Genomic DNA, 24,846 nt, shown 5'->3' on the forward strand with positions numbered 1-24,846 from the left:
AAGTTAAAGTTACAAATGTCCTTTCCCACTGTGCAAATCTGTGGTTAATAGTGAGATTGCCTGTGTAGCATGGTTTACTACATATGTTTTATTGCCTTAAATAGGCATAACCTGCTGCCACAATCCCTAACATGCTAATCCAGCTAGTACTGACAGATGGCTCCAGACAAGTTGAAGATGCTAATATTCAGTGCAGTAACTGCAACTGCAGTTGAGAAACCTAAATCAAACAGAGATCTGTGGAAGAGACTCAGCCATAAAGCCAGTAATAAAAGAAAAAATAATGGCTGAGGCTTAAACTAGTTTGTCAGGATTAACTATGGCAACATAATTGAAGATGATAATAATTGCAGCATGTTGCTCAAGAAAACCCTCTGATTGGACACAAACCTGTATGCTGTGGCCCAATGATAGACTTACTACTCAGCACCCCACCCTCCCAAAAGACATGAAGCCTTCACATAACAGTGGTTATAGGGCCACTGCATGGCACACAGACAAGACAAACAGTGGCAGGAAAGAAGAGGATATTCCAAATGTGGAGGTTAAGCTGTTTGAGCAAAACAGCTGAATTAAATACTATTCAGCCATATGATAAGAATGCCAGTGTGTCACAATTGGATCAGAATGGAAAAGACATTTAAAACATAGCCTATTCTATGAAAATATACAACTGTCATATATACAACATAATCTCTGACATAACTGTCTGTGGTTGATTGGCTTTGTGGGTAATGTAAGCACAACAGTTTGACAAGAAAGAAGAATATGGGGATTAATCAAAACTGGTTGTGTTGCATCAAATTTGAAAAATAAAAAAACACAAGAAATGTTCATTGTGAGTCTTTCATTTTCTATAGAAGTGCAAATCAGCGGAGCACTCAGTGATTTTCATAAGCGGTCATCCAACTGTGCAGGAACTGCCTAAAGGTGCATAATAAAGAAAAGTACTTAACTAGAATGACATTCAATGGAGCAGATACCTTCTCCAAGGCCTAACATTCCCCATCCTTGGGTCCCCAGTAGAGATCGTGAAGAACACAAAATTCCTTGGTGTCCACCTGGCGGAGAACTTAACCTGGTCCCTAAACACCGGCTCCACCGTGAAGAAAGCCCAGCAGCGTCTCCACTTCCTGAGAAGGCTGAGGAGAGCCCACCTCCCACCTCCCATTCTCACCACTTTCTACAGAGGGACAATAGAGAGCCTCCTGGGTAGCTGCATCACTGCCTGGTTCGGAAACTGCACCAGACTGGACGACAAGAACCTGCAGCAAGTGGTGAGGATGGCTGAAAACATAATCGGAGTCACTCTCCCCTCCATCTCAGACATCTACACCAGTGGTTCCCAACCTGGGGTCCGGGCCCCCCCTAGGGGGGCGCCAGAGATCGCAGGGGGGGCGCACAACTTTGTCTGCTCTGAGATTGTGAGGTTACCAAAATTATATTTGTGCACATTAAATGTATAAAATCCCAATACCACACCCAACTGGATAATCAAAAGTCTTTATAATCCAAATTGAATGTATCTTTGGTCCACATTTAAATTCATTAAGCTATTTATCACCAACACCCCTATGAGGTAGGCAGGTAGGTAGGTAAACTGTGTGTGTGTTTGTGTGTGATACACCTGATGACACAAAAAAGGAAGAAATGTATCTATATACATTGTAAAATAAGGAGAATAAGAGCAAAAACCTACAACTGTTGTTTATTTTTGCAAATAAAAGTTTGTAATTAATCACTTTATTCTTTCAGTGTATGCGGGTTGGGGTCGGGGGGGGCCTGGCTTGTCTTCGACACAGGCAAGGGGGGCTTCAAGGAAAAAAGGTTGGGAACCACTGATCTACACCACACGCTGCATCCGTAAAGCAACCAGCATTGTGAAAGACCCCACCCACCCCTCACATAGCCTGTTCTCCCCCCTTCCATCTGGCAGAAGGTACTGTAGCATACGGTCCGTGACTACCAGACTACAAAACAGCTTCTTCCCCCGGGCCATACGACTCCTCAACGCTCAGAGACTGAACTGATCACCTCTGTTGTCCTTTTGTATGCTGTCCTACGTCGCTGTTTTGTGTTTGTATGATGCACTATTGCACCTCATGTAAATAATAATAATAATAATAACATTAATAATCATATAGTCAGTTTATAAAGTATTTTTGCACTTGAGAGCAGCTAAATGTATTATTTAAAAAAAAAACCCATTTGGTTTTGTTGTTGTTCTATGTTGTTGTTTGTTTCTTGAGAAACGTTATTTCATTGCACCACATACAGTGTATATGTCTGGAATGACAATAAACCCCTCTTGAATCTTGAATCTTGAATTAATTCAATAAAGCCAAACCAAATATGAAACTTGACAACGCTCAAAATTTTAAATCAACCACAAATAATTTAGGCTCACCACACCTGTAGCAGCACACTACTAGGACAAAGGAACAATGCAGGTGGAATCATATCCTCCATTGTGTTGTGGAAGAACAATAGATTTTTAGTACGATCTGCATCAAATTGTACTCACTCATAGACACCAGCCACCTTAATGCATCTGTTTTTTAAATAAAATTCATGCAGAATTGCATGGCTGAGAAAAAAATAAATAAATATAATTCTTATTAGAATAAGTGCTGAATAGCTCTATATTCCAACAGCATTCACTGATATAGAGATTGGTTGGTAAGCCATGGCTCTTCTCCTCCTGCTCATGCAGTAAAAGAGAAGAGAAATGTTCTGGTATCCCTGCCCACTTCATCCAATCAGAACTCCACAAAGAGGCAGTCCCGCCCTGTCTGAACATGCAGAGAACAGGATCCTAATGTTTGTTGCTATGTCCAGCAATTACCACCTAAACGTTCATGTGGTGACACACAGAGGCGCGAGGGGACTGCTCACTGCAAAACAAGAACGCTTTAGGTCGCTTTCACCATAATGTTTAAAAAGGCTCACAACGTTACAGAAGGTGAGGAAAAATGTCCTGGATCAGTTCCTTTATCCAGATCTGCACCAAAAATGATTGGGGTCTGTTTTGATGTGAGATTCATCTTCCATCCAGGTTTTATGTAAAAATGTTGAGAGTTTTTTGTGTCACCCTGCTGACAAACCAACACATTGAAATATCAATATTTACAGGACACAACTGACAGATATAACAATCACTATAGGCTACTTAAATGAAATATTAATAATCAATTATATTGTAGGAAAAACGGTGTGACCCATACGACTGAGGATATATAAACCTGAAACAAACTCAGCTGCTGTGGACTCATGTGCAGAATGCCCCCCCTCACCGGGGGTGGCCAACCCCTTTTGCACGGCACTGCTGCAGCTCGCAATGAAATCTTAAGGAATATTAGCCAAAGAAGTTTGAATTTGCAGTTTGACACAGTAGTGGTTTATCATTGGCTACTGTTCCACAAAGTTCTGGGAGGCTCCTGTATTGATAGGACGGTCGCAACAGTATGAACATCTCCTCCACATGTCTGTCAGTGCTGCTCCAGAGCAGACAGACTGTGGTGTCGGTGGTCTGCAGCCCCTCTCTCAGTGTCCGTGTAAGACAAGCGAAGCTGTCATATCAGCTGGGAGCCTCCGAGCTGCTGTCTGTCTGTCTGTCTGTCTGTCTCACTAGGGCTCACCGGGCAGGAGGAGGCATGGCAGGCTGGGGGGGCTTCTTCTTCTCTCTCCTCAACTACAAGACAGAGAAATATGTCATCGCCGAAAACAGGAGAATCGGAATATTGTTCAGACTCTACCAGCTGGCCGTGCTGGGATACATAATCGGGTGAGCTCGCGATGCATGAATAAAGCAACCGTTTAGAAAAGTGATTCACAGAGTTAAAAATAAGTTGAGCTTGTCAAAACGGCTGTTAAAGCGGCAGCGACAGAGTTCCCATTATTATTTTTTAGAGAAAAGCTTGTGTTGGTGAATTCGTTAACGTCTTGAAAGTTGCTGTAGAGACAGAAAGCTCTCGTGCCCCCCCAGCCCTCATGTGTGATGTCACGCTGATGTATGGAAGAGACATTATGAAAGCTGGACAGGTGACAGTGACAGTATGGAGCTGAGGGCTAGTAGTATCTGCTTTGACCTTTACAACAATTTGGGAAAGTTATTTTCCAACAGTAAGATGACCAATTTAGTGGCCGTATTTGGGTCATATTTGGCTCTGTTGCATAGAGGGCTGCTCATGTTCCAAATTTTATTTATTTATTAATTTTTTTGCCATGTCATGTCTGGGCCTGTTATAGTATTTTTGTGCATTTTTTAATGCTGACACAACATAGTCAGATATGTCCCAATGGAGATGCATGAAATATTCTTTGATGTAGCCTGGGATACATTTACACATTAACATTACTCCTTCCAGCTGCCACATGCTGGTAAACACACTCAGTGACAGTTACAATGTGTGTGCTGTCAACCCGGACCACGCTCACAAACAGGCTGCTCAGCAAGGGTCTCACAAATGCTCGTACTGTTGCATCACACCCATGTTGATACGAGGAGCCAGAAACCAAAAAAAAACATAATGAGGTCTGATGTTTTGCATGAATGTCACAGGTGGGTGTTTGTGGTGAAGAAAGGCTACCAGGAGAGAGAAGAGGCCATCCAGACCTCAGTCATCACCAAGCTTAAAGGTGTCACATTGACCAACAGCTCTGAGACAGGCCTTCACCTGTGGAGTGCTGAGGATTACGTCATACCTCCAAATGTGAGCCCTTCTATCTATCTATCTATCTATCTAGAGAGAAAAAAGTTAATCTCAGTTTGCATATGTCATAGGCCAAAGCACTCCCCAGTTACTTTCCTGTCAGGACAGATTATGACCCTACTGAGTGTCCGTTTTAGTATATATCATTAGCCTCGGCATCTGTCTCCACAGTTTTATCTATATTGGACTTCTCGGGAGTTGTAATTTGTTTAACCTTTCGCTTTCTCGATCTCACTGTCAGGGTCTAATTTTATTTTGTAGGGCGAGCAGGTGTTCTTCATCGTGACAAATTACATAGAGACGCCCAATCAGAGGCTGGGGTACTGTGCTGAGGTGAGCAAACAGAAGACAAGGAATCTAATTATGAATTGTGTTTTTTGTTTCCCCCATTTTAATGTGACTTTAGGTTACAGTCCACACAATTGCATTTTCATTTTCAGCAGTGGTTATTCTGTCTCACAGAGCTTCAAGGTGCCGGATGGACAATGTCAAAGTGATTATGACTGTGCGGAGGGGGAGGCTGTAATAGCCGGCCATGGTGAGGATCATTCAGTGCACTGTGGTCTAATAATCTTAAGAGTTTTTGTTTTGTTTTGTTTTAGCCTGAATTACAGGTGGACATATTTATCTGGAAGTTAAGATCTTGAATATTGGACAATAACACTCTACACAATATTCTGCATGATGAAAAAGTGATATTTTTTGATTGATAAGTAATACAAGTGTAAACTGTTTTTAGAATCACATATTAGCATGAGTTAACAGAGCAAAAAGTCAGGAACCTGTACCAAGTGATCTCTCTTGTCAGCTTTTTACAAAGTAAACAGGAGAACAATGGGTTGTTTTTCATTTGAGATGGATTAAAAAGAAGAAAAAAACACTAATTCGTAGAAATAACTTTTCAGGGAAAAATGGTTCTTTCCATTACAAACATTTCATAAATTGTATCATACCATGTGTTTTTTATGGACAGTGTGTCTGGTTTAAAGGAACAACTCACCCCAAAATGACAATTCACTCATGATTTAGTCATCCCCATGCAGATGAAAAGTCAGGTGAGATTTTGTAGCCCACAATTCATATCTGGAGCTTCACAGCAAAACAGCATTGTAGTGTTCTCCTAAACAGCAGAATAAATATGGACTTGTTATAAAATGTAAGAAAAACAACTGAAACAAACATAAAATGGCTCCATGTCTCTGGCAGCCATGAGATCGCAAATTGAATTGAAAGGCATAATTTGCACCCTCAACGTGAGGTCGAGCTCATACACCCACTTCAGATGGGGTGCATGCTAATTGATTTATCTTAGAAGCTACAGTGAATATTTCAGCTTAAGAAAATTTGCAAATAAAGTATTTTTCAAATGTATTTTGGATCTCGGGTCTTCAATAGACTTTTTCATTACGATAATGAGCTGTGTGATATGAAGCCATTTTATGTTTTATATTTAGTTTGATTGCCGTTATTGGGTGAACTGTTCCTTTAAGCCATTTTTTTGGTAATTGCTTTTCTAGCAGCAAAATTCATTACTCCAAAGAGGAGTTTCGGTGTTTCAACAATATTCTCTAATAGATAAATGTTATACATGTTTCATCAAGCAGCCGCACACACATTAGGAAAAGGTTTCTTATTTGTCTATTTTGGAATAATCTGTCCTAAAGCTGCTCAGAGTCTTTGCTCTCTCCATCAGGAATCAAGACGGGTGTGTGTTTAAACAGCACTGGGACCTGTGAGATTAACGCCTGGTGTCCTGTCGAGTACAGCAGTAGACCCACGTGAGAGCCCTTCCTCTTTTTGCAGATCTCTGGAGATTTGCCATTTTGTGCCACTACTCTGACACTCACTCTGATCCCTCACAGGGACGCAGATATTTCACAGGTTCTATTTATTACTAATACAGCCTGTCAGCTCCACTTGTTTTGTGCTTTGTACACAGCTGCCTGTCTCTTTCACTTCCAGAGAGCCCTTACTGAGTGAAGCCGAGAACTTCACCATCTACATAAAGAATTTCGTCAGGTTTCCCAAGTTTGAATTCTCCAAGTAAGTGGCTGTAAGTGGCGCTGATGGCCGGTGTATAGATGGTTGCAAGGCATCATGACAGAGTTCGCAGAGTGAGCTGAGAGACGTATGTGTTCTGATGGCTGCTTGAAATAGCTTTAGGGTGCAGGGAGCTTTCTATTTATACCAGCCTGTGCATTGCGCTCAGTGAGACAGTGAAACAGTCATCTGAGACGTCCTTGACAGCAGGCCTTGCCCTGGACAGGTGTCAGATCAGATGGGGCTAGCCCAGCGAGCCCTAGTGCTGCCTTCTCTTCTGTTGTCTGTTCAAGTCCTGTAGGAAAGCGGATAGATGCCACAAGGCACGGCTAATTCATCAGTCACGATCTTGTTCTAATTACACAGCCATCATCTTCCTATGTTTCCATACTGATCTTGATTTGCTTGTGCTCAATGGGGATTGGCTGGTAATACAAATCCCTCCTAGTGAGTGTTACTCGGAATGGCTCGCAACACAACACGTCTTACAGCGTGAGACATCCAGTTACACTGGAGTCAAAGGGTGTAACGCAGCGGGTTGACTGACGTACACACACTGTACATGCCACTGTAGGTGTGTGTGTGTAGAGGAAAACTTTGGAGCCACGCTGAATATATTTTACTCAGGGCTGTTTATCTTGACAAATTCTGCATACAAGCTCGGAGTGCAGTCAGATATAATGGTATTACGAGATCATTGAAGACAGTATAAGAGCTAAGTAATGCTGTCTAACAAAGAGATTGAAAGGTCAAAGCCGATGTGAGAAGCTGATAGAATTCTGCGACTCTTAGTTGGCAGGATCAAGTGTCTTCGTTTGTTTCCATCTCTCTTCTTCTATGGGAAAATAATTGCTCTTTCACAGGATAAACTGTGATAAACTCAAAGATTCATGAAGTTCAATGTGAAAATAAGACTGTTTCCATGTTTCCTGAAAATCTGACATTTGATACAAATTCATGTCTGCTGGATTGACTCCTAGGTCCAACGTCCTTGAAACGTCAGACGACACCTACCTGAAAAGATGCTCCTACGACAGAGAAACCCACCTGTACTGCCCCATCTTCCGGGTCGGGGATGTGGTACACTGGACGGGACATGACTTCCAGGACATGGCTGTTAAGGTACAAAGCTGAATAAAGTGTGGGAGTGGGTTGAGTTCCTGGCTTTCTCACAGTCCTTTGATAAAAAGGAATTATTATACACCATCTCTTTTATGAGTTATAGAAATCCCTTATAGCTGCTTGTGATTGCTGTAATAACTCTAGGTTAATTCACCTGTACTCCCCGCTAAACTAAAGAATCTGAATTGTAATCAAACCTCTTAGTGACAGGGACGCATGGCGGCTGTGTTGAAGAGACCAAGAACAGAAACATCACTGTGATGGTAGATTTCTTGAGATTAGGGGGTGGGAAAACTGTTCTGGGAACTGGAGGAGGAGAAACTGGCTGCTACTGCAACATCCCCAGACTTGAAAATCATAAGAAACAACAAGCGTACAAACATGAAGAAACACAAATAAAACAGAGGTGCATAATAGATTAATGGCAGACAAACATACCTGACAGCACGGAGTTAAAAAACAGCTCCATTGAAATGCTGAGTAGTTTGAAATCAAAGTCTTAAACTGACCTATAGGTATAACTGTATCATGTTTGAATGTACGTTGTAAAAAATTTCAAGTGTGTGAAGCACTGGAACACATCATTAGAGCTTGTTGAATAGTGTCTATCTGCCCATTTTGATAAAGTGCTGATATATGGAGGCATGCTGCCCTTCAAGGCTTTAAAAAGAAACAGTAACCAGTGGCTGTCACGTCTTAATTTTCAAGGTGCTGAACCAACCTTTTCATATAGAATACAATGATGAGTCGAATAACAGCCACCAATAATGAATCAGTGATCAATGATCTGTTTCCTACAGAACATGGGGAAAGTAGTTCTGTTTAACCAATTTTTTTGTCTTAGCTTGCTTACATGTGTGTTAATATGACTTGATTTAAATGTGAGTTTCTGATCCAACCAAATATATGTATTCAGAAACCCTTTCAATCCTGTGTCCTGTTCGTCACATGCAGACCAGTGTCTGTGATATCTCTGGCTCTTGAGAATGTCACAAATTGGTTTTGTTTGCATCGAGGACTAATTTCAGGTTAAGAAGAGAATCTGCCAGTTGCTGAAGCTTGCTGGGAATGGCTTCAAGAGCAGTCTTAGCACGGCAGTACAGGACTACATCATCAGCATAAAGATGGGGGTTCCAGTTTGTAATATTGCTAATGTAGATTGTGAATAAGACAGGACCCAGTATTAAACCTTGCGGATCCCCTTTAGACAATGGTAAAAACATGAAACGGTCATTTCCTACAGTCACACATTGTTGTCTAGTCTTTCGAAGCAATTACAGGAATTACAATCAAAACCAACATAACTTAACCTCTGTATGAGCAAAGCATGGTCATCAGTATCAAAAGCTTTTGAGAGGGCAGCACAGTATTTCCCTTTATCAACAGCAGATATATTGTCATTAGTAACTGAGGTGATAGCAGTAGCAGTACTGTGCTTAGCTCTGAAACCAGACTGGTGAGTACCTCAAAACAGGATATACTGAGAGGAATAATTTGATCTGATTATTTACTAACAATTCCAGGACTTTGGCAAGACAAGGAAGTTTAGAAATGTGCGGCTTTATTACCACCTTTATGCAGTGGGACAGCACGTGCAGTTTTCCAGATCTTCAGGATAACCCCAGAAGAAATGGATAGGTTCAAAAGATAAGTAATTTCATAAGAAGTAAATGGAGCACATAGCTTCAAAACAAATGTGGGTCTAGTTTATCCTCCCCAGTTGATTTCGTTGTATCTACACTTTGAAGTGCCTCCTTAACATTAGAGGAAGTGAAGTTCTGCAGTGTAAACACAGAGTTGTGGGTTGAGGAGGGCTCATGAGGCAGCGGCTGACTGTTAAAAGCATAACCTGAGTACACCATGTCAAATCAATCTCCAGCGGCAGTAAAATATCTGTTAAAAGCATCACAAATATCTGATGGTTTATTTATTTGGCAGTTATTAAATGTTATACTAGATGGAACAGACATAGAGATTTTGTTTGTATTCATATTTACTGCCTTCCAAAATTTGGATGGGTTTGTACAAGATCATGAGATAAGTTCTATGTGATATTTGGCTTTTGCTTTTCTCAGGGAAGAAAAGTATTTATTTCTGAGCCGAGTTAACCAGTGTGCTTCCTCGCCAGTTAATTTGATCAGCTTTATGAGGGGACGGTCTTCTTGCTCTGCAGAGTTAATTTAATTTCTGTCTTTCTGTTGTTTTGGGAAATAAAATCTGTAATTGATCCAAACAAAAACAATGCAGAGCGTGAGGGGAGTGCCATATTATACTATGGCAGAGAGAAAGAAAGAGAGAGCTCATCATCCAAAATAAACTTTTGCAGAATTCATTCATAATACAAAAGGAATATAATTACGGCATATGGAGCCACGCTTGACATTTTCTCATTTATTTAATTAGTGAGGAGTCCATCCTGTGATGGGAATGCCTGCTAGCTGGGTGGAGAGAGAAGACTGCCTCCTACACAGGAAAAGGAAAATCACACAGCGGTTGTATATCTGAGCTACATGCCGAAGTATCCTTGAGCAAGATACTGAACCCCAGAATTGCTCCTGATGTGCAGTTGGCACCCTGTGGGGCAGCCACTGCCATCAGTAAGGGTCCTGCAATGAGCTGGTGACTCATTCAGGTTGTACCCTGGCCTTCGCCCATGAGTAGAACTGGATTTGGCCCCAGTAAGCCCCGCAACCCTCAGGGGGATAAAAAGCGGCAACATCCCGCAACCCTCACGGAAAAAGCAGAAAAAAGAAAAACGAACGAACGAACGGTTGTATATTAATACTAAAATAATTTATTAATAAGGTCCACTTGCTTAGTTTTTCCAGAGCTTTCAAGTACATCGTGTGGCCTTCATCGGTAGATGTGATTTGCTCAGTTGTCATGGAGACGGTTAGTCGATTACAGGCGGCTCTCCCACTCCTGTGACTCTCTCTACTTGTTAGGGTGTGACAGTCTACACCTTTATCATAGACCTTTTGTCATTGAGGACTTTTTCAAACATCACACCACAAAAAGTACAGGTGTAAATTGATAAAATGAATGACGGCTGAATTATTTTTAGCTGCTTCAGCTGAAGGACGCTGGTGTTTCACGCACACACACAGTTAATTGGGCGCAGGGACCAATCTGCCATGTTGTTGGAGGTGCAAACGAACAGGTGTGCGGCGTTTAGATCGTCCAGGTTATCACTCTAATGAAATTTAAGATGGGTGGTCCAAATATGCCTGCATTTGTTCATAGCTCCCTAGCTCCTAGCTGGAACTCAGGCATGCAATCGGGATGATACGCTGAATATTAAACATTATACATTACCTGGTCTGTCAATATTTCTACCCGAGTCATGTAGATATTTTCATCAGCAGTGGTGGTTGTTCAACAGTGAAGACACCAACTCCCATGATCCCATGCTACTTACATGTACATTTCTTGTGTTGATTGCGAGACCTCTGGGGGCAGAAGTTACAAACTGTGCTTTTAACAAGTGTCTGTTTCTGTCCGTCAGGGCGGGTCTGTCGGTGTCCTCATTGAGTGGAACTGTGACCTGGATAAGGACGCTTCAGAGTGTAATCCACAGTACAGCTTTACCCGTTTGGACATGAACCAGAACAACTCGGCCACATCGGGATACAATTTCAGGTATGTCCCGTCAGGCATTTAAAGAGAAATAAATCTGTCAATCCACTCTGTTCTTCGTGTCCAACATGTTTTATTCTTGTCTTTTACACCGTACACAAACTGATTTTCTCTCTCTTACAGATACACCAGGTATTACAAGGATCAAAACGGTGAAACCTATCGCACTTTGTATAAAGTGTATGGGATTCGCTTCGATATAATGATCAATGGCCAGGTACTACAGGGAGATGAGCAGTCTTTTATTTCTTAGAGAAAAACATGATTCCAGTAACAGACTTGCCTAAATCCCTGATATTGTTTTGCAGGCTGGAAAATTCAATATTGTCCCAACAATAATTGCCATTGGTTCGGGCATTGCTCTATGGGGAATAGTGAGTAATTTACTAAATATTATGTTGACTGTCAGTGGGTAATTGGCGTTTTTACTGAGATGTCCTAAAGGATGAGTTCACACAATTACAAAGAGAAATGAGTCATTATCTTTTCGACCCCATGTCAATGAAAAGACGGGTGAAAGTTTTGCTGTGAAGCTTCTGAAATGTTTTGTGGACTACGAAAGGACACCAGTCTTTCCATTGTCTTGAGGGTGAATTTATCCTTTAAGCTTGACTAATGTCATATTCAAGTGCCACTAGAGGGTGACAGATGATCACTAGTGACACAAATACTTGTTATCTGCAGCTTGTGAGCATCCAGTTGATATTTTCTTTCTTTTAGGGAGCCTTTGTGTGTGACATGATCCTGCTATACATGATGAACACAAGCTCCTACTACCGAGAGAAGAAGTTTGAAATCATCAACTTCAAGTATGACCAACAAATTGTAACGATGGGTCCCAAATGTTGATCATTGCATTCATTGGCACGCTTCTCCCTCACTGTATGTAACAGGAAAGACCGGACCAAATCAAAAGATGGGAAGGCAGGACACAAGGAAAGGAGATCCAGGAAGGCAGCAGCAGGGAAAGACGCCGCCAACTCTAAAAAGCCAGAGGAAAATGAAGCCACTGTTGAGAGCCAGCAGCCTGTGGACAGTCGGGGTCCCACCATACCACGCAACACAGGACAACGATACTCTGCCATTATCTCCAACCAAGGTGCAGAGCCGAGGCATCACATCACTTTCTCTTCCCACAATTAAGTCTGCAAGCACAGCAAGACGAATCACCCTCGGTGGTCTCGGTAATGATGCGAGAGGTGGAAACAAAAGTCGGACTGATGTTCACTTCTCACCCACTGGCACGACTGCTGGCATGCCACTAGCCTGAGTGATGCTTGCCCTGACTGAACATACGTCGGTCCAGAGAATTGTTAACATTCTGCACTGTGCACGTGGGCCAGGATGCTGATTTAGAAATACGCAGAAAGGTGGTTTTCAGTGGCTGGGTCGGGATCCAAATGTGGGATGTGGGGAACAGGTCCATAAATAATGATACGCAAATGCACTGTGATAATGCTGACACAAATAGCAAAGTGATGAAAAATTATTTGTTAAAGACTTAGTGCTTTACAAATGCATAGAATTAATTGTTCATGTCATATAATCAGTTAGCTTTTTTGGCTGTTGATCAGACTAATTAAGCATCATTTCAAGTTGAGCAATATATGAATGGCGTTATTTTGCCATTTTCTTGACTTAAATTCAGTTCCAAAGAAATAAGCCCATTTCATTGCACACTTATCCCCACTGCATTTATTTGAATTAAATGGGCTCTATGTAACAATTTGTAGTCATTTTAATTTCATGAATTCCTTTTTTTATAGACCATAAGCAGAGCATGAGCATATTGGAACATGACGTGAAAAATTAGACTTTCCCCGTCTCTCTCAGTGTCCTATACAAGCCTGTTGATGATTTGTTAAAGCTGTTTACTGATGCTGGACTGTGGATTTCTTTGTGAAGGACTCGGCATCGGATTTTAATCAACAGACAGAATTTTACTTTGTGCACATTGTCGGTCATCTAGCTAATGTGAATTCACAAATGGAATTAACATAAACTAATGACCGGCTAACAGCACAACACAGAACTTCCACAGAGCCCCTTTAAAGAGGTGGATGCAGAGATGAAAAGTGTGTGGGAATTAACTTTTGGGCACTGGATCTTTTGAGGGATATCATTCTCAGCACCACAAAAGAGACAAAGCAAGTGTTAGACGTGACGACTTCTACTCATCATCGACTGAATTATGAAAATCGCAGCAAAAATAGAAATTGTAGCCCTTCATGTTATTCCATATTTTTTCCCCATGGACCTCAAATACAGGCTTGGATTAGGTCAAATAAACATTGCAGTCGAATACAAAATATTGTAAAATATGGTCACCACCGCCCCCCCAATCACTTGTTGGGTCATGAGAGATATTATCTTGTTAGCATGGAATCAAAGGGAAAATGTAAAAAAAAAACAAAAAAAAAAAACTGTACTTGGAGGCAATATGTAGTAGGAAAATGTGTGAAAGGTCTTAATTGTGAGTATTTCAGTTGTGTCCGTGTTGCGACAGGCGCCTGAGCATACTGTTACTCTGCTGTATGTCGAGTTGGTCGTGACATTTATATCGGCAAAGCGATGGCTTCGACACAACCTGACTAGCAACATAATGTATTTGTGCCGGTGCGGAACACAGTCGTGATGTGCTACTGTGAGTTTTCTGTGAATGGACAAGCTCTCTGATGATGTACTGGCTGTTGTTAGAGTACAGTGCAAGACGCTTAAGTGCATGGACTCCTCCCTCCCTCCGGTTTGTTCTCCGTGTTTCTATTTATTGAACGCTCTCTATTGCTGGATGTACTTGTAATGGGGATTTCATGCCTAACAAACTAATAATGTAAACAAACAAATTGTACAGAGGTATTTATTTCAATCAGTACGTAGATCTGTTATAATTTAACCACAGTATTGTACATGAAGTGTAATACAAAGTTCTTACAACTTGTGTGTATGTAATCTCTTTTGATCTATGTGACACTACAGCCTACATTATCATTACTACTTTTGTCCTAGTAGGCACGATATCAAGCACAGAGCAGGGGTTAAAGGTTAGATAAGTTCATAGTCACTGCTATTTGTGGAGCAGAAGGATAAGAGGACATTTTATTTTGCACATTATTGTTAAAACATCCTCTGTAAAATCAACAGTTGATAACAGAAAAAAGTCTTTACTAATGGCTTATCTACAAACAGCAGGACAGACAATATTATTGGTTTACATTGCATTAGATAGGATTACTTCAAGGTTATTTGTTGAAGATCATTTTAGTACACATGCACCATCCCGTAGAGGAAAGTCCAGAAAAGGACGTAAGTGAAAAGACCTCCAACAAGGCCCCCGGTGAAGAGCAGCCGCCGTGATTTAAAGAATTTGTTCCACCGCCGTCCGGCCTTGAGAATGAGCAACAGGGAGAGGAGAAACGCCGAGAGGAAGTAAAAAATAAAGCCATACAGTCCAGTCAGCCCCAGGATGCCAGCTGTAGCTCCGGACAGGGCGGATACAGAGGTGCGGCAGTAGTCCAGCACAGCGGCGTTGCCCCTCACTGCCACTTCACTGATGAACTGTGGCCCCTCGCGTTTGGCTACGACTCCAGCCATCTTGGCTCTGGTCAGCTGTCACAGGTAGGTGCTGCTGTTTGAGCAGAGATTCAGACATGATTACAATACATGAGTTCAGTTCGCATGTATTTCACAGCAATGGAGACAGGTTACCTTGCAGTTTAAGATTTTATGTACAAAACCTAAGTTCATAAAATGCAGTGGGTTGTTGCACAGTAAATAATGTCATTAAAGTCAGCACAACCTCGACAAACTATATGAAACTGGCTGACAAATACTTATTTAGGTATTCATAATAATACAATGGAATAATATATCACAAACAGGGGCCACTTATTCAGCTACTAGGAGGCACGACCATTACTAGGCAAGCTCATTTGCATCGGCTTTATGAACGTCAGTAGGTCTAAGGTCAACATGGTACTTTCATTACACATTTCGGTAGATTGACCAGTACGAGAAAAGAAAACAACAAAACCGACTGAGGTCTCAGAAAGATCTGTCAGTGCTGTTCGATGCTAGCTTAGCTGCTGACTGCATTAACGTTAAATCAAAGCAAGTTAGCTTCTGTATTAAAAGCCTCGCTCTAGTGATAAAAGTAGCAACATAAATCATCAAAAACACAACGAAAGACGGACACAACCCTAGTCAGTAAAGCATTATTGTTGAACAAACTGCAATACTGCGCGAATTTCAAAAGCTTGACGAGTTAAGACGTTTTATTTTAGCATTCTCATCATCAATGAAGCTAACAGGCTAGCATTACTAGCTAGCCCCCCAAGGTGCTCGCTGACGGTAACGGATGACAGATTCTCACCGGAAATAAAACGCAGAGACTCGTCGGCTCCTTACAGCGAGATTACACAAACATAATCTGTAAGATTAACTCCACAGACTTGAGCATTAGACTCTTTTTTGAAGGAATGTCAGCTCATATATGACGGAAACAGCACATTCATCTTCGTTTGGATTACACTCATAGGCAAGAGTCGGCCATGCTACCTCGCAGTGCATTCTGGGAACAGGAATAGGAGGAGATGATATGGTGCATTCGTAGAACATTTATAAGCGGGAAATTCTAGCTTCATGACGTGTAAAAAAGATTTTCTAGGTTAATTTTTTTTATAACATATTGTGTACATTTAGGTAAATCCGTTCTTTTCTAACGTCAAGCACAAACAGCAAAATATGAATAACCGCACGCGAGAAAGCAAAACCTGACATTGTGTAAATCAAAGGAAAATAACGCCAACAAGACAATTGTAATTACATTCACTACTACAATTGCTTTGTTTTAATTTATGCTTTTCTCCAAAACAAACCCTGGCCTGATTATGGTAATTTTGCTTGCAATTATTCTTATAATCCATTAAAGTGGCTTATGCGTGCTAAAAAATCATCTGAAATATAAAGATGCATATGACAAATATAGAAAAAACACTGGTCCACCTGAATGGAGGAATTAAGGATTTAGTCTATTTATATTGCTAGTTACACTAGTAACTGGCATGTCAAAATGTACTCAGTGACAACGAGATTAAATAAATTATTAGAAATTAGAAACAAATTCTGCCTGTTGTTCAGAAGAAGCATAACAACAACCTCTTTATAGTTATTACCTGTAGTTTTTTCCTCCAGTCAACGGTACAAACACTAAAAACGTTGATTTCGTTCGTAGTGCTGTGACCTGTTTTATCATTACTATTATTATCATTATTATTATTCAGTGTTACAGAAATGGAGCTGGTCTGTTGGGAGTTATTAGGAGACGTTCAAGTAAAGTTGGAGTTTTCAATTTTGTACCTAAACTTGAACGCATCAGTTTGGGCATTGTCATCATGACATCGTACAGCTGAGTGTCAGAGTACACAGTCCAATTAGGAGTAATGTCTACCTATATTTTGGGAATAGACGTGGGCACCACTTCTGTAAAAGCCGTTTTAATAGAAACCGGCTCCAGAGCGGTGGCTGACAGTCACGCTTTGCCAACTACGTCAGATATAATCGACGGTGGTGGGATAAAGGTGAGTGGCTCCACGTGCCGCATTACTTTATCCAGCCGTTGTACCAACACTGCTGTGTGTGTTTGTCCCGTGTGTGACCCGGCTGTGTTTCCACCGTACCACACAGGCTAAGGAGCAGTACACCGGCCGGATCATAGACACCTTGAACCGGTGCATCGGCCTGCTGCCCAGAGACAAACTGCAGCATGTGAGCAGCATCGGGCTGTCAGGACAGATGCACGGGGTTGTGTTCTGGAAAGGGAAAGGCGGTAAGACTACCTCCACCACCTGCCTACCTGCCCCATATACAGTGCGTGCATTTCACAACATGTGTGTGGTCAATTGGGCAACAACGGCTGTGATACAAGTGTGGTCTGAGCAGCAGATAAACGGATCTGCTCATCTATTGGCTCGTTTGAAGTGTAAAACAAATCAGAGAGGAAGCAGCAAGGCATAGTAAAGAGAGATCATTCTCAGAGCTGATGGACACCAGAGTTTTTGCAAGTAAAATAGAAAAAAAAGACACCTTACCAAGAAATGAATACGTGTTGGAGTGAGGTGTGAGGACTACAGGACACTGGTCAGAGGTCTTCATATGAGATCCCTGAGGCTATTGTAGTCACTGTTTCCTGTTTAACATAATTTGTGTGTTATGATATTATCGAATTAGATAATGGGGTTGTTCATTAGAGAATGAAGCAACCCCACTGTTCAGAATGTCATCACAGATCCTCAGTGAAAGTTGACCTGCCTCAACAGAGCGACTCTTATCGATCTGCTCTCGTCAGCAGAGGGTGTGTGCCACGGACAGACAGCAATAACCGAGTTTCCAGCGTGTCTACATACTGTAAGACAAGGCCTAATGTGATCTTGCATGATGAGGGATGAGGGATTGGATTACACATCAGAGAAGAGTGTGTACTAGGAACTATTTCATCTAATCCAAGCAAAGTGTGAGCCCTGGTTTCCTTCTTAATGTGCTTTCTTTATTATCATGAATCTGTTTATGTCATAGCTGGGATTCTTTTAGATAAAGTCGAGAGGCATATTCTGTTTATTATACTGAATAGTCGCTTTTCTGTTTAGAGTGCAGTCTTTAAAATACTCCACAGTATGATTTGGACACAAGACCCCATAATGTTTGACCAGGTCACAGGCTTTAGAAAAAACATTCATCAGTAATAGCTGTGGGGTATTTGGAAGAAGTCTTTCAAAAAGAAAGCAGTGTGTTTCAGACTGCTGAAGTACATGGATAATCCACACTGTAATACTACTGATGACCTTTGAGATGCTTTCTTTAGAACCATATTTAGGTGCTTGAAAGTGAGGTGTACACTGAAATCAGGAGGTTTTCTCCTACTAACACATTATTTAACAGGTACTTTGTTGGTCCACTGATCCTCTTTCAAAACTCTGTTGCCCTCTGCTGGTTGCATCTACAACATGACATGACAAGACGTCTGAATGATAGAACTTTTGTGCTGCTAGGATGTTTTTATAAATAAACACCAAAACCATCGAGTCAAAAGCTGAAGATGAAGTTTGCTGTAAATCCCCATGTCGCTTGCTCCTCTCAGGTTGTGATTGGCCCAACAAGGACTTCTTCACAGCCAGAGACACCAGTCAGCTGATCACCTGGCAGGATGGGCGTTGCAGCAGTGACTTCCTTTCGTCTCTTCCAAAGCCACACTCGCATCTCAGCGTGGCCACGGGGTTTGGCTGTGCAACCATCTTCTGGTACATGAGACACAGGTCAGCTCACGCTTTTCAAAAAGCCCACCCGCCTCACTCTGTTTTGTGACACGAAAGTGAACCCCAACTAAAAGTATGTGCTTTCGCTGCAGGCCCGAGTTCCTGGAGGAGTTCATAGTCGCGGGCACCATCCAGGACTACGTGGTGTCCATGCTGTGTGGTCTGGACGGGTGTGTGATGACGCCTCAGAATGCAGCCAGCTGGGGCTTCTTCAACACCTCCTCCAACCAGTGGAACGTAGACATGTATGCAAAGTGCAGAGCTTCCCGTTTTAATAACACCACATTACAGCACGTCAGAACATTTAATTGATATGTGACAGCAAGTATCGCATGGAAATGCCTTATAGCTTGTGCATGTTTGATGTGACCTGCAATGACTAAACTCTTTGTAACTTACAGTGTTAGAGTCGGTATGTGTAACCTACATAACAAGCCACTCTGTGTGTGCATGCTCCAGTCTGAAGGGTGCCGGCTTCCCTTTGCGCCTGCTTCCTCAGTGTGTGCCGTCTGGTGGCTTGGCGGGACAGACGTGTTCTGACTGGCATGGTATCCCTGCTGGTACGCCAGTAGGGGCAGCCCTGGGAGACTTCCAGTGCTCTGTCTACTCCTGCCTAAGTGCACGGACGGATGCAGGTGAAACAGGAAGTCCAGTCATCTCTCTGATATCAGGGTCACACTTGATGCAGTGGGTGCATTACTCTCTGACAGTCCATGCACTTTAGATTCATGTATCCATTACCTCAGTGACATAACAGGCCGAATCCATTAGATCTCTTCTACTACTGTATTACTGATAATGCTTACATTTTCCAAAGTTGCTTCTCTAAATGTGTTGTAATGATTTCATCAGAGCTTAGATTGAAATTCACCTCCCCGGCATTTTGGTGCCATTAACCAGAACAAAAAAAAAAAAAATAGTTAAGAGAGCAATAGCAAAGCAGGAAAAACTCAAGAGCCCAGAAGATGCATTAACTGTAATCCTGCCATCAGTGTCTCTTGCATGCCATGTTTGGTGCTGTAAGCTCATTAGCCTTCGATGACAGCGTGCATCTGTCTCCCACTTTCACAGTTCTTAACATAAGCACCTCAGCCCAGCTGACCTTCGCCATGCCAGCTGACTTCAAACCGGCAGATTCTCCTCAGCCTGCCTCCCCCGTCTCCTACTTCCCGTACTTTCAAGACTCGTACTTGGCGGTGGCGGCTTCACTTAACGGAGGGAATGTACTGGCTACTTTTGTGGAGATGCTCACTTCCTGGATGAGAGAGCTCGGTATGGATTTTTTAGTTACCCTTGTAGCTTGGTTCATGGGGTGAGTGTCAGGTTCGTTGGCTGGCTGCTCCACCGCATTGGTCCTGACTTAAATATCACAACTACTTCTGGATGGATTGCCTTTCCCATTTCTCAGTTAGTACGTCCTCAATTGCTCTCCTCTCCTCCTCCCACATAAGAGATGCAAGCTGAGAAGGCAAGGAGGAGACACAAGCAGAGTTTGAGGCAAATGCATTTAACAATATGAGACATCTGTGCTTCAGAGCCTGTATTTTATAGCAATGTCAAACTGTGTGGCAAAGCTACATCATCTGCTCATTGTTTTGTTCAAGCCTACTGCTCTATTTTTTGTATTTCTGCCAGATGAGCAGACCAGAACAGATCAACACAACATACTGCATATATTTACTTGTAATTAAGTTCACAACGTGGCATAATAGAACATAAATCATTTCAAGTAAAGGTGAAATGTCAATGGGGAATGAACAGCGCCTTACGAGGTGCTACACAAACAGTAAATGCAAAGAAACATATTTGTGGTCCTGATCCCACCATGGTCTTTATATTTCAGCTGTGTGTCATATTACTTCTGGTTACAGGTGCTAGTAAAACCTCTGCAAAGGACACACCTGTGCATCCTCTCTCCTCTTTCATCTCTCCCGAAGGACCATTTTAGGAATTGACACATCCTTCAAGATGATGTGCCCAAATTGATTTCTGTGTCACAGGCAGCAGGATGGAGGAGAAAGGAGAAAATAAAAAAAAGAGGAGAGGGGCCCATGATATTAGGTACATTCATGGTCTCCTGAGGATAAATCCTAATGACTTTCGGCGATTCTCTGACTCCTGCGCCCAGCCGGTCGAACTTTCCACTTATACCAGCCATCAGCCATCATGGTAACATTGTTGTTGTGACCATGCTGATGTTATCATTAAGCTCAAAGCATCTCAGTGTCATTACACTTAAGTCAGACAACTTACATTTGAAATGTAGAAGAACATATTTTTGGAACATATTTTTGGGTGTCTAGACTACAACCTCATGAGGAAAAATCTCATACCTCCTGGCTGGATCCTGCAGATGAATGCTGGGATGGTGGTGTGGCTGCCAAATTGGCAGTGCTCAGTAGTCGATTGTGGATAGTGAGGCGTGTCACATACTGTATGTCTGTAGCAGGGCAGCTCAAGTTGAGTGCTCAAACTACCTTGCAGGCGTCCCACCATTTAATTGCTTTTCCTTTTCCCTCACAGGTGCAGAGCTGAGTGATTCGTGCCTATATGAGAGGCTGATTAATTCCGCCCTGAATCAGGAAACCAGCGACCTCATGGTGATCCCGACCATCCTGGGAGAGAGACACAACCCTCTCAGCCTGGGTCAGGTGAACAACATCTCCACTACCAATCTGTCCCTGGGTCATCTGACCAGGGCACTGTGCCGTGGAGTCCTGGACAACATCACCTCCATGATGCCTGCTGAGCGTCTGCAGGAGGCAGGGGTCACCAGGATAGTGGGCAGCGGGAGCGCCATCGCCCACAATGAGGTGCTGAGGCAGGAAGTGGAGAGGGCGTTTCCCCAGCCGGTGGTCTACGGACAAAACGCGGACTCCGCTGTCGGCGTGGCCATGGTGCTGTGTGACCGGCATTTAGCAAGAGTCGTAATCCATAGTGGAATATCTGTCTGTTTACATGATTAATAGAGAATGTTGCACAGTTTGTTAGTACCTCATCAAAAGGTATTTCTTACAGAAACAATCAGACAAACTGAAATTTTGCAACATGCCTTTGCTCAATGGAACTTAAACGTGTGTTTTCCAGGACATGGATAAAAAGCTTTGGGTTTTGACATTTCGAAAGATTTCACTGTGATTGAAGAAATATACCTGGCATTTCTGGCTGTATCTTCCTCTATTCTTTTCAGACAATGCAGTGACACAAATAAGAGATATTTCTGCAGTGTAAAAGTTAGGCTTTGGGGTGTAAGTTTTTTTTAATTAATTTTGCAAATGACGTCATTCATCAGCGAAAAATCTACTCTTGAGGGGCTATTTCTCCACTAATAGTCCACAGTGCAACAACCAAATTCTCTGTAAAACACCACATGTATGCAAGGTTCCCTCTGAGTTTGATTGTTTCCATCTCAACTCTGTCATCTTTATTTCACTACTACAGCCTGCACGGGTGTAGTCAAATCCATAGATAGTTGGAAACCATAGTGAGTGAGTGTGTGTGTGTGTGTTGGCATTTATGTCTGAAGAATTTCTTGTTGTACGTGGGCCTGTATCACAAAAAGGATAACCATCATCATGAAGTTGCCGCTGATATTTCTGGGTTTTCCTGTTCAGATACGAGCGTGTTCATGTGACGAGGCAAAGCCTTTACAAGCTAGTCGCACGCAGTATCATGAGACAATGAGATGAGTGTATGACACGAGATATAAAATGGAAAAATTATACCTGTAGGGAAATAGTTATCATATTACATACAACCTACATTATATAGAGTACAGTCAAACAAGCAAGCTAGAATACAAAGCTACAGAGCAGGAGTGGGTAGTATTAAATGGGTCTTCAAAATAAATCTTGCCTCCAGTGACATTTGAACAGAGATACACTTTATATCAGTTAAGAAAAGTACAGATGGGCCGTGTAGATAAAAGGAAATCAAATGCGTGATCTGGCGTTTTTGCACAGACGGTACAATTAAATTACTGAGCTGATTAATACTGTGCTTTCTAGTAAAATGGTAATCGGGTACACTTTGAATTTCCATTTCTTATCTACTTGAGTCTAAATAGCTCATCGAGGGAAATGGAAAAAACACAGGGCAGTTTATAAGCATCTGTAATCACCATTTATTACCATTTAGACTTTAATATCACCATTGTATATCTAAAAGTCTTGAACACAGGGTGCTTTGAACGGAACCTTGTCCACATCAGGATTCTGGAAGAATGATTAATTGATTAAAGTAGCCAGGGTGTAACAGTTTTGATCTGATCGTCTGAAATTAACCTGTTCCGGAGCAGGTTAGCCGTGCAGCACAGGTTACCATGGTGATCTGCCTCATTTTAAAGTGAACCAGGACTATCACACCAAAAACCAGAGATACCCCAAAGATAGTAGGGAAATTCACTAATCTTAGGGTTTAATCTTTAATGTTTGTGATACAGGCCCCAGGCTAGCACATCTATTTAAGGATGGGTGTAGTCGATACGTGCTCATTCACCATCTCTGCAGGTCCTTAGATCCAAACGAGATGTGGTTAGCTTGTCTTTAAATTTCATGTTTTCACTGTCCCTGTATGAGGACGGATGGCCTTAACTTCAGGTAAAATTATAGTTTGTTTTCTAACAAAGTCTAATTTTGATTGACATTGAAAATTACTTCACTTTCTGTGCCTTCTTTTGTCTCAAATTTTCAATTGTAGATTTCAGCTATTCACATAGGGCATGTCTTTGCATCTCTTCCATTTTTAATGTTAAATTTGTATTTATCAATGATTTATCGAATCTGTCTTGACTCTGGTGCCGAGTTTTGTCACGATTGGAAACTAACTATCAAGGCAATTGATGTTTCTGCGCTTCCCTCTTCAAAGGTGTCGGCGTGTAGTTCGATAATAAAGGATACTGCGGAGGCAAGGCCGGGTGGATAAATAGAGCAATCTTTATTTAAAACAAAATCTAATGCCTTGAGTCCGATCAGAAGCGGCCGCGTTCTGATATTATCAAATCTCTTGGACAAAACAATGTCAAAATGCTTGTCCTCTGCTCCATTAAAACCCCAGCCTTTGCTCTTACGAGGTTTTTCTAAACGCCACCCCCTGTTCATTCTGTCAGGGCCTTTTTTAAGAGTCTCGTCTCAAAATCACCCACTTCTTCTGATTGGTTCCCTTGCCAAATTAGTTAACAGAAGAACAAGGAGTTTGATCTGTGCTTAGTCATCTCCTATTATTCGGCATGCAGGTCAAGCTTAGCTAAGCACTTAATCATTTGTTACCTTTGACCCCTTACAGTTGGAAGCTACCTCCTGGACTTCTATTCACACAATGAAAATCAATTGGTCATGATTGAATTCAAACTAAGTGGGTCAGTCATGATTGAATCTAACTTAAGTAAGTCAGAATGTGTTGTCCTCCAGACACCTCACAATCAAAGTAGAAATAAAATGGACGTAACCAACAGTTGATTTGGTCTGAATTCAGTGTTGATATTAACAGACCGAAGCATTTCACATTGGATGTTTCTAGCAGCAGTACTGCACCAATGTTGTCTTTCCTGAAATGATTGTCAATTAAAATATGAAATGTATTATAATAGAGCACCATTTTGTGGAAATGACTAGAGTTGTATTCAGTTTTTTCCCCCTTTAACCAGTAATTCTCACCTGGTGTGATGTGATTATGGTACAAATAAAGCAGTGTTAGTAATTCATTTTTGTCTCAAGTCTTGAATATTTTTTTTCTATATTAATTACCTTATCTCCCTTCTTGACTAAATCACCAGGCAGGTTTAATTTCTGGTGTACTTATTCCAGTTTTGAATGGACACCACTTTCTTTTCTTACAATGGCACACATGGAAAAATTGCAGATGAACATCAGGAATGAGGCACGGGGCTGTATAAAGTGTTAACTGGTCTTTTGGTAACACTTTAAGTACATAAACCCTCTCAGTTTGTGAAGACCTGCATGCCCTGTTCAAGTGAGAAAGAAAAACAGGAAGTGATCTTATGAAAGGAAATCATCATATCTCATGAACAC

General features: G+C 41.8%; 3 protein-coding genes across 3 annotated transcripts; 2 read left to right on the forward strand and 1 right to left on the reverse strand.

The window, feature by feature from the left end:
• Window positions 1-3,653: 3,653 nt before the first annotated feature.
• p2rx5 (purinergic receptor P2X, ligand-gated ion channel, 5) lies at window positions 3,654-13,935 on the forward strand. Its single transcript, XM_030438899.1, has 12 exons — window positions 3,654-3,784; window positions 4,562-4,712; window positions 4,974-5,045; window positions 5,175-5,250; window positions 6,406-6,490; window positions 6,675-6,755; window positions 7,733-7,874; window positions 11,380-11,513; window positions 11,634-11,727; window positions 11,819-11,884; window positions 12,231-12,319; window positions 12,404-13,935. Exons 1-12 carry the CDS (start codon window positions 3,654-3,656, stop codon window positions 12,651-12,653), a joined length of 1,371 nt encoding a protein of 456 aa, XP_030294759.1. The 3' UTR covers window positions 12,654-13,935.
• A 416-nt stretch (window positions 13,936-14,351) lies between these two features.
• On the reverse strand, window positions 14,352-15,132 carry emc6 (ER membrane protein complex subunit 6). Its single transcript, XM_030438900.1, has one exon. The coding sequence runs from the start codon at window positions 15,099-15,101 to the stop codon at window positions 14,769-14,771; it is 333 nt and encodes a 110-aa protein (XP_030294760.1). The 5' UTR covers window positions 15,102-15,132; the 3' UTR covers window positions 14,352-14,768.
• A 1,742-nt stretch (window positions 15,133-16,874) lies between these two features.
• Window positions 16,875-24,518, forward strand: shpk (sedoheptulokinase). The gene is made up of 7 exons (XM_030436948.1): window positions 16,875-17,086; window positions 17,193-17,334; window positions 18,643-18,817; window positions 18,910-19,062; window positions 19,277-19,452; window positions 19,889-20,089; window positions 21,341-24,518. The coding sequence occupies exons 1-7, from the start codon at window positions 16,949-16,951 to the stop codon at window positions 21,781-21,783; spliced, it is 1,428 nt and encodes a 475-aa protein (XP_030292808.1). The 5' UTR covers window positions 16,875-16,948; the 3' UTR covers window positions 21,784-24,518.
• Window positions 24,519-24,846: the final 328 nt, after the last annotated feature.

This window comes from Sparus aurata, chromosome 13, assembly GCF_900880675.1.
Source record: "Sparus aurata chromosome 13, fSpaAur1.1, whole genome shotgun sequence".
Lineage (NCBI taxonomy): Eukaryota > Metazoa > Chordata > Actinopteri > Spariformes > Sparidae > Sparus > Sparus aurata.

Excerpts from the sequence above, each read along its gene's own strand:
- emc6 (XM_030438900.1), bottom strand. The coding sequence starts at position 15,101 with ATGGCTGGAGTCGTAGCCAAACGCGAGGGGCCACAGTTCATCAGTGAA.
- shpk (XM_030436948.1), top strand. The coding sequence starts at position 16,949 with ATGTCTACCTATATTTTGGGAATAGACGTGGGCACCACTTCTGTAAAA. Across the intron at positions 19,063-19,276 it reads AACCAGTGGAACGTAGACAT|TCTGAAGGGTGCCGGCTTCC; the intron begins GTATGCAAAGTG and ends TGCATGCTCCAG. Across the intron at positions 20,090-21,340 it reads TTCCTGGATGAGAGAGCTCG|GTGCAGAGCTGAGTGATTCG; the intron begins GTATGGATTTTT and ends TTTCCCTCACAG.
- p2rx5 (XM_030438899.1), top strand. The coding sequence starts at position 3,654 with ATGGCAGGCTGGGGGGGCTTCTTCTTCTCTCTCCTCAACTACAAGACA. Across the intron at positions 4,713-4,973 it reads ATTACGTCATACCTCCAAAT|GGCGAGCAGGTGTTCTTCAT; the intron begins GTGAGCCCTTCT and ends TTTATTTTGTAG. Across the intron at positions 11,885-12,230 it reads GCATTGCTCTATGGGGAATA|GGAGCCTTTGTGTGTGACAT; the intron begins GTGAGTAATTTA and ends TCTTTCTTTTAG.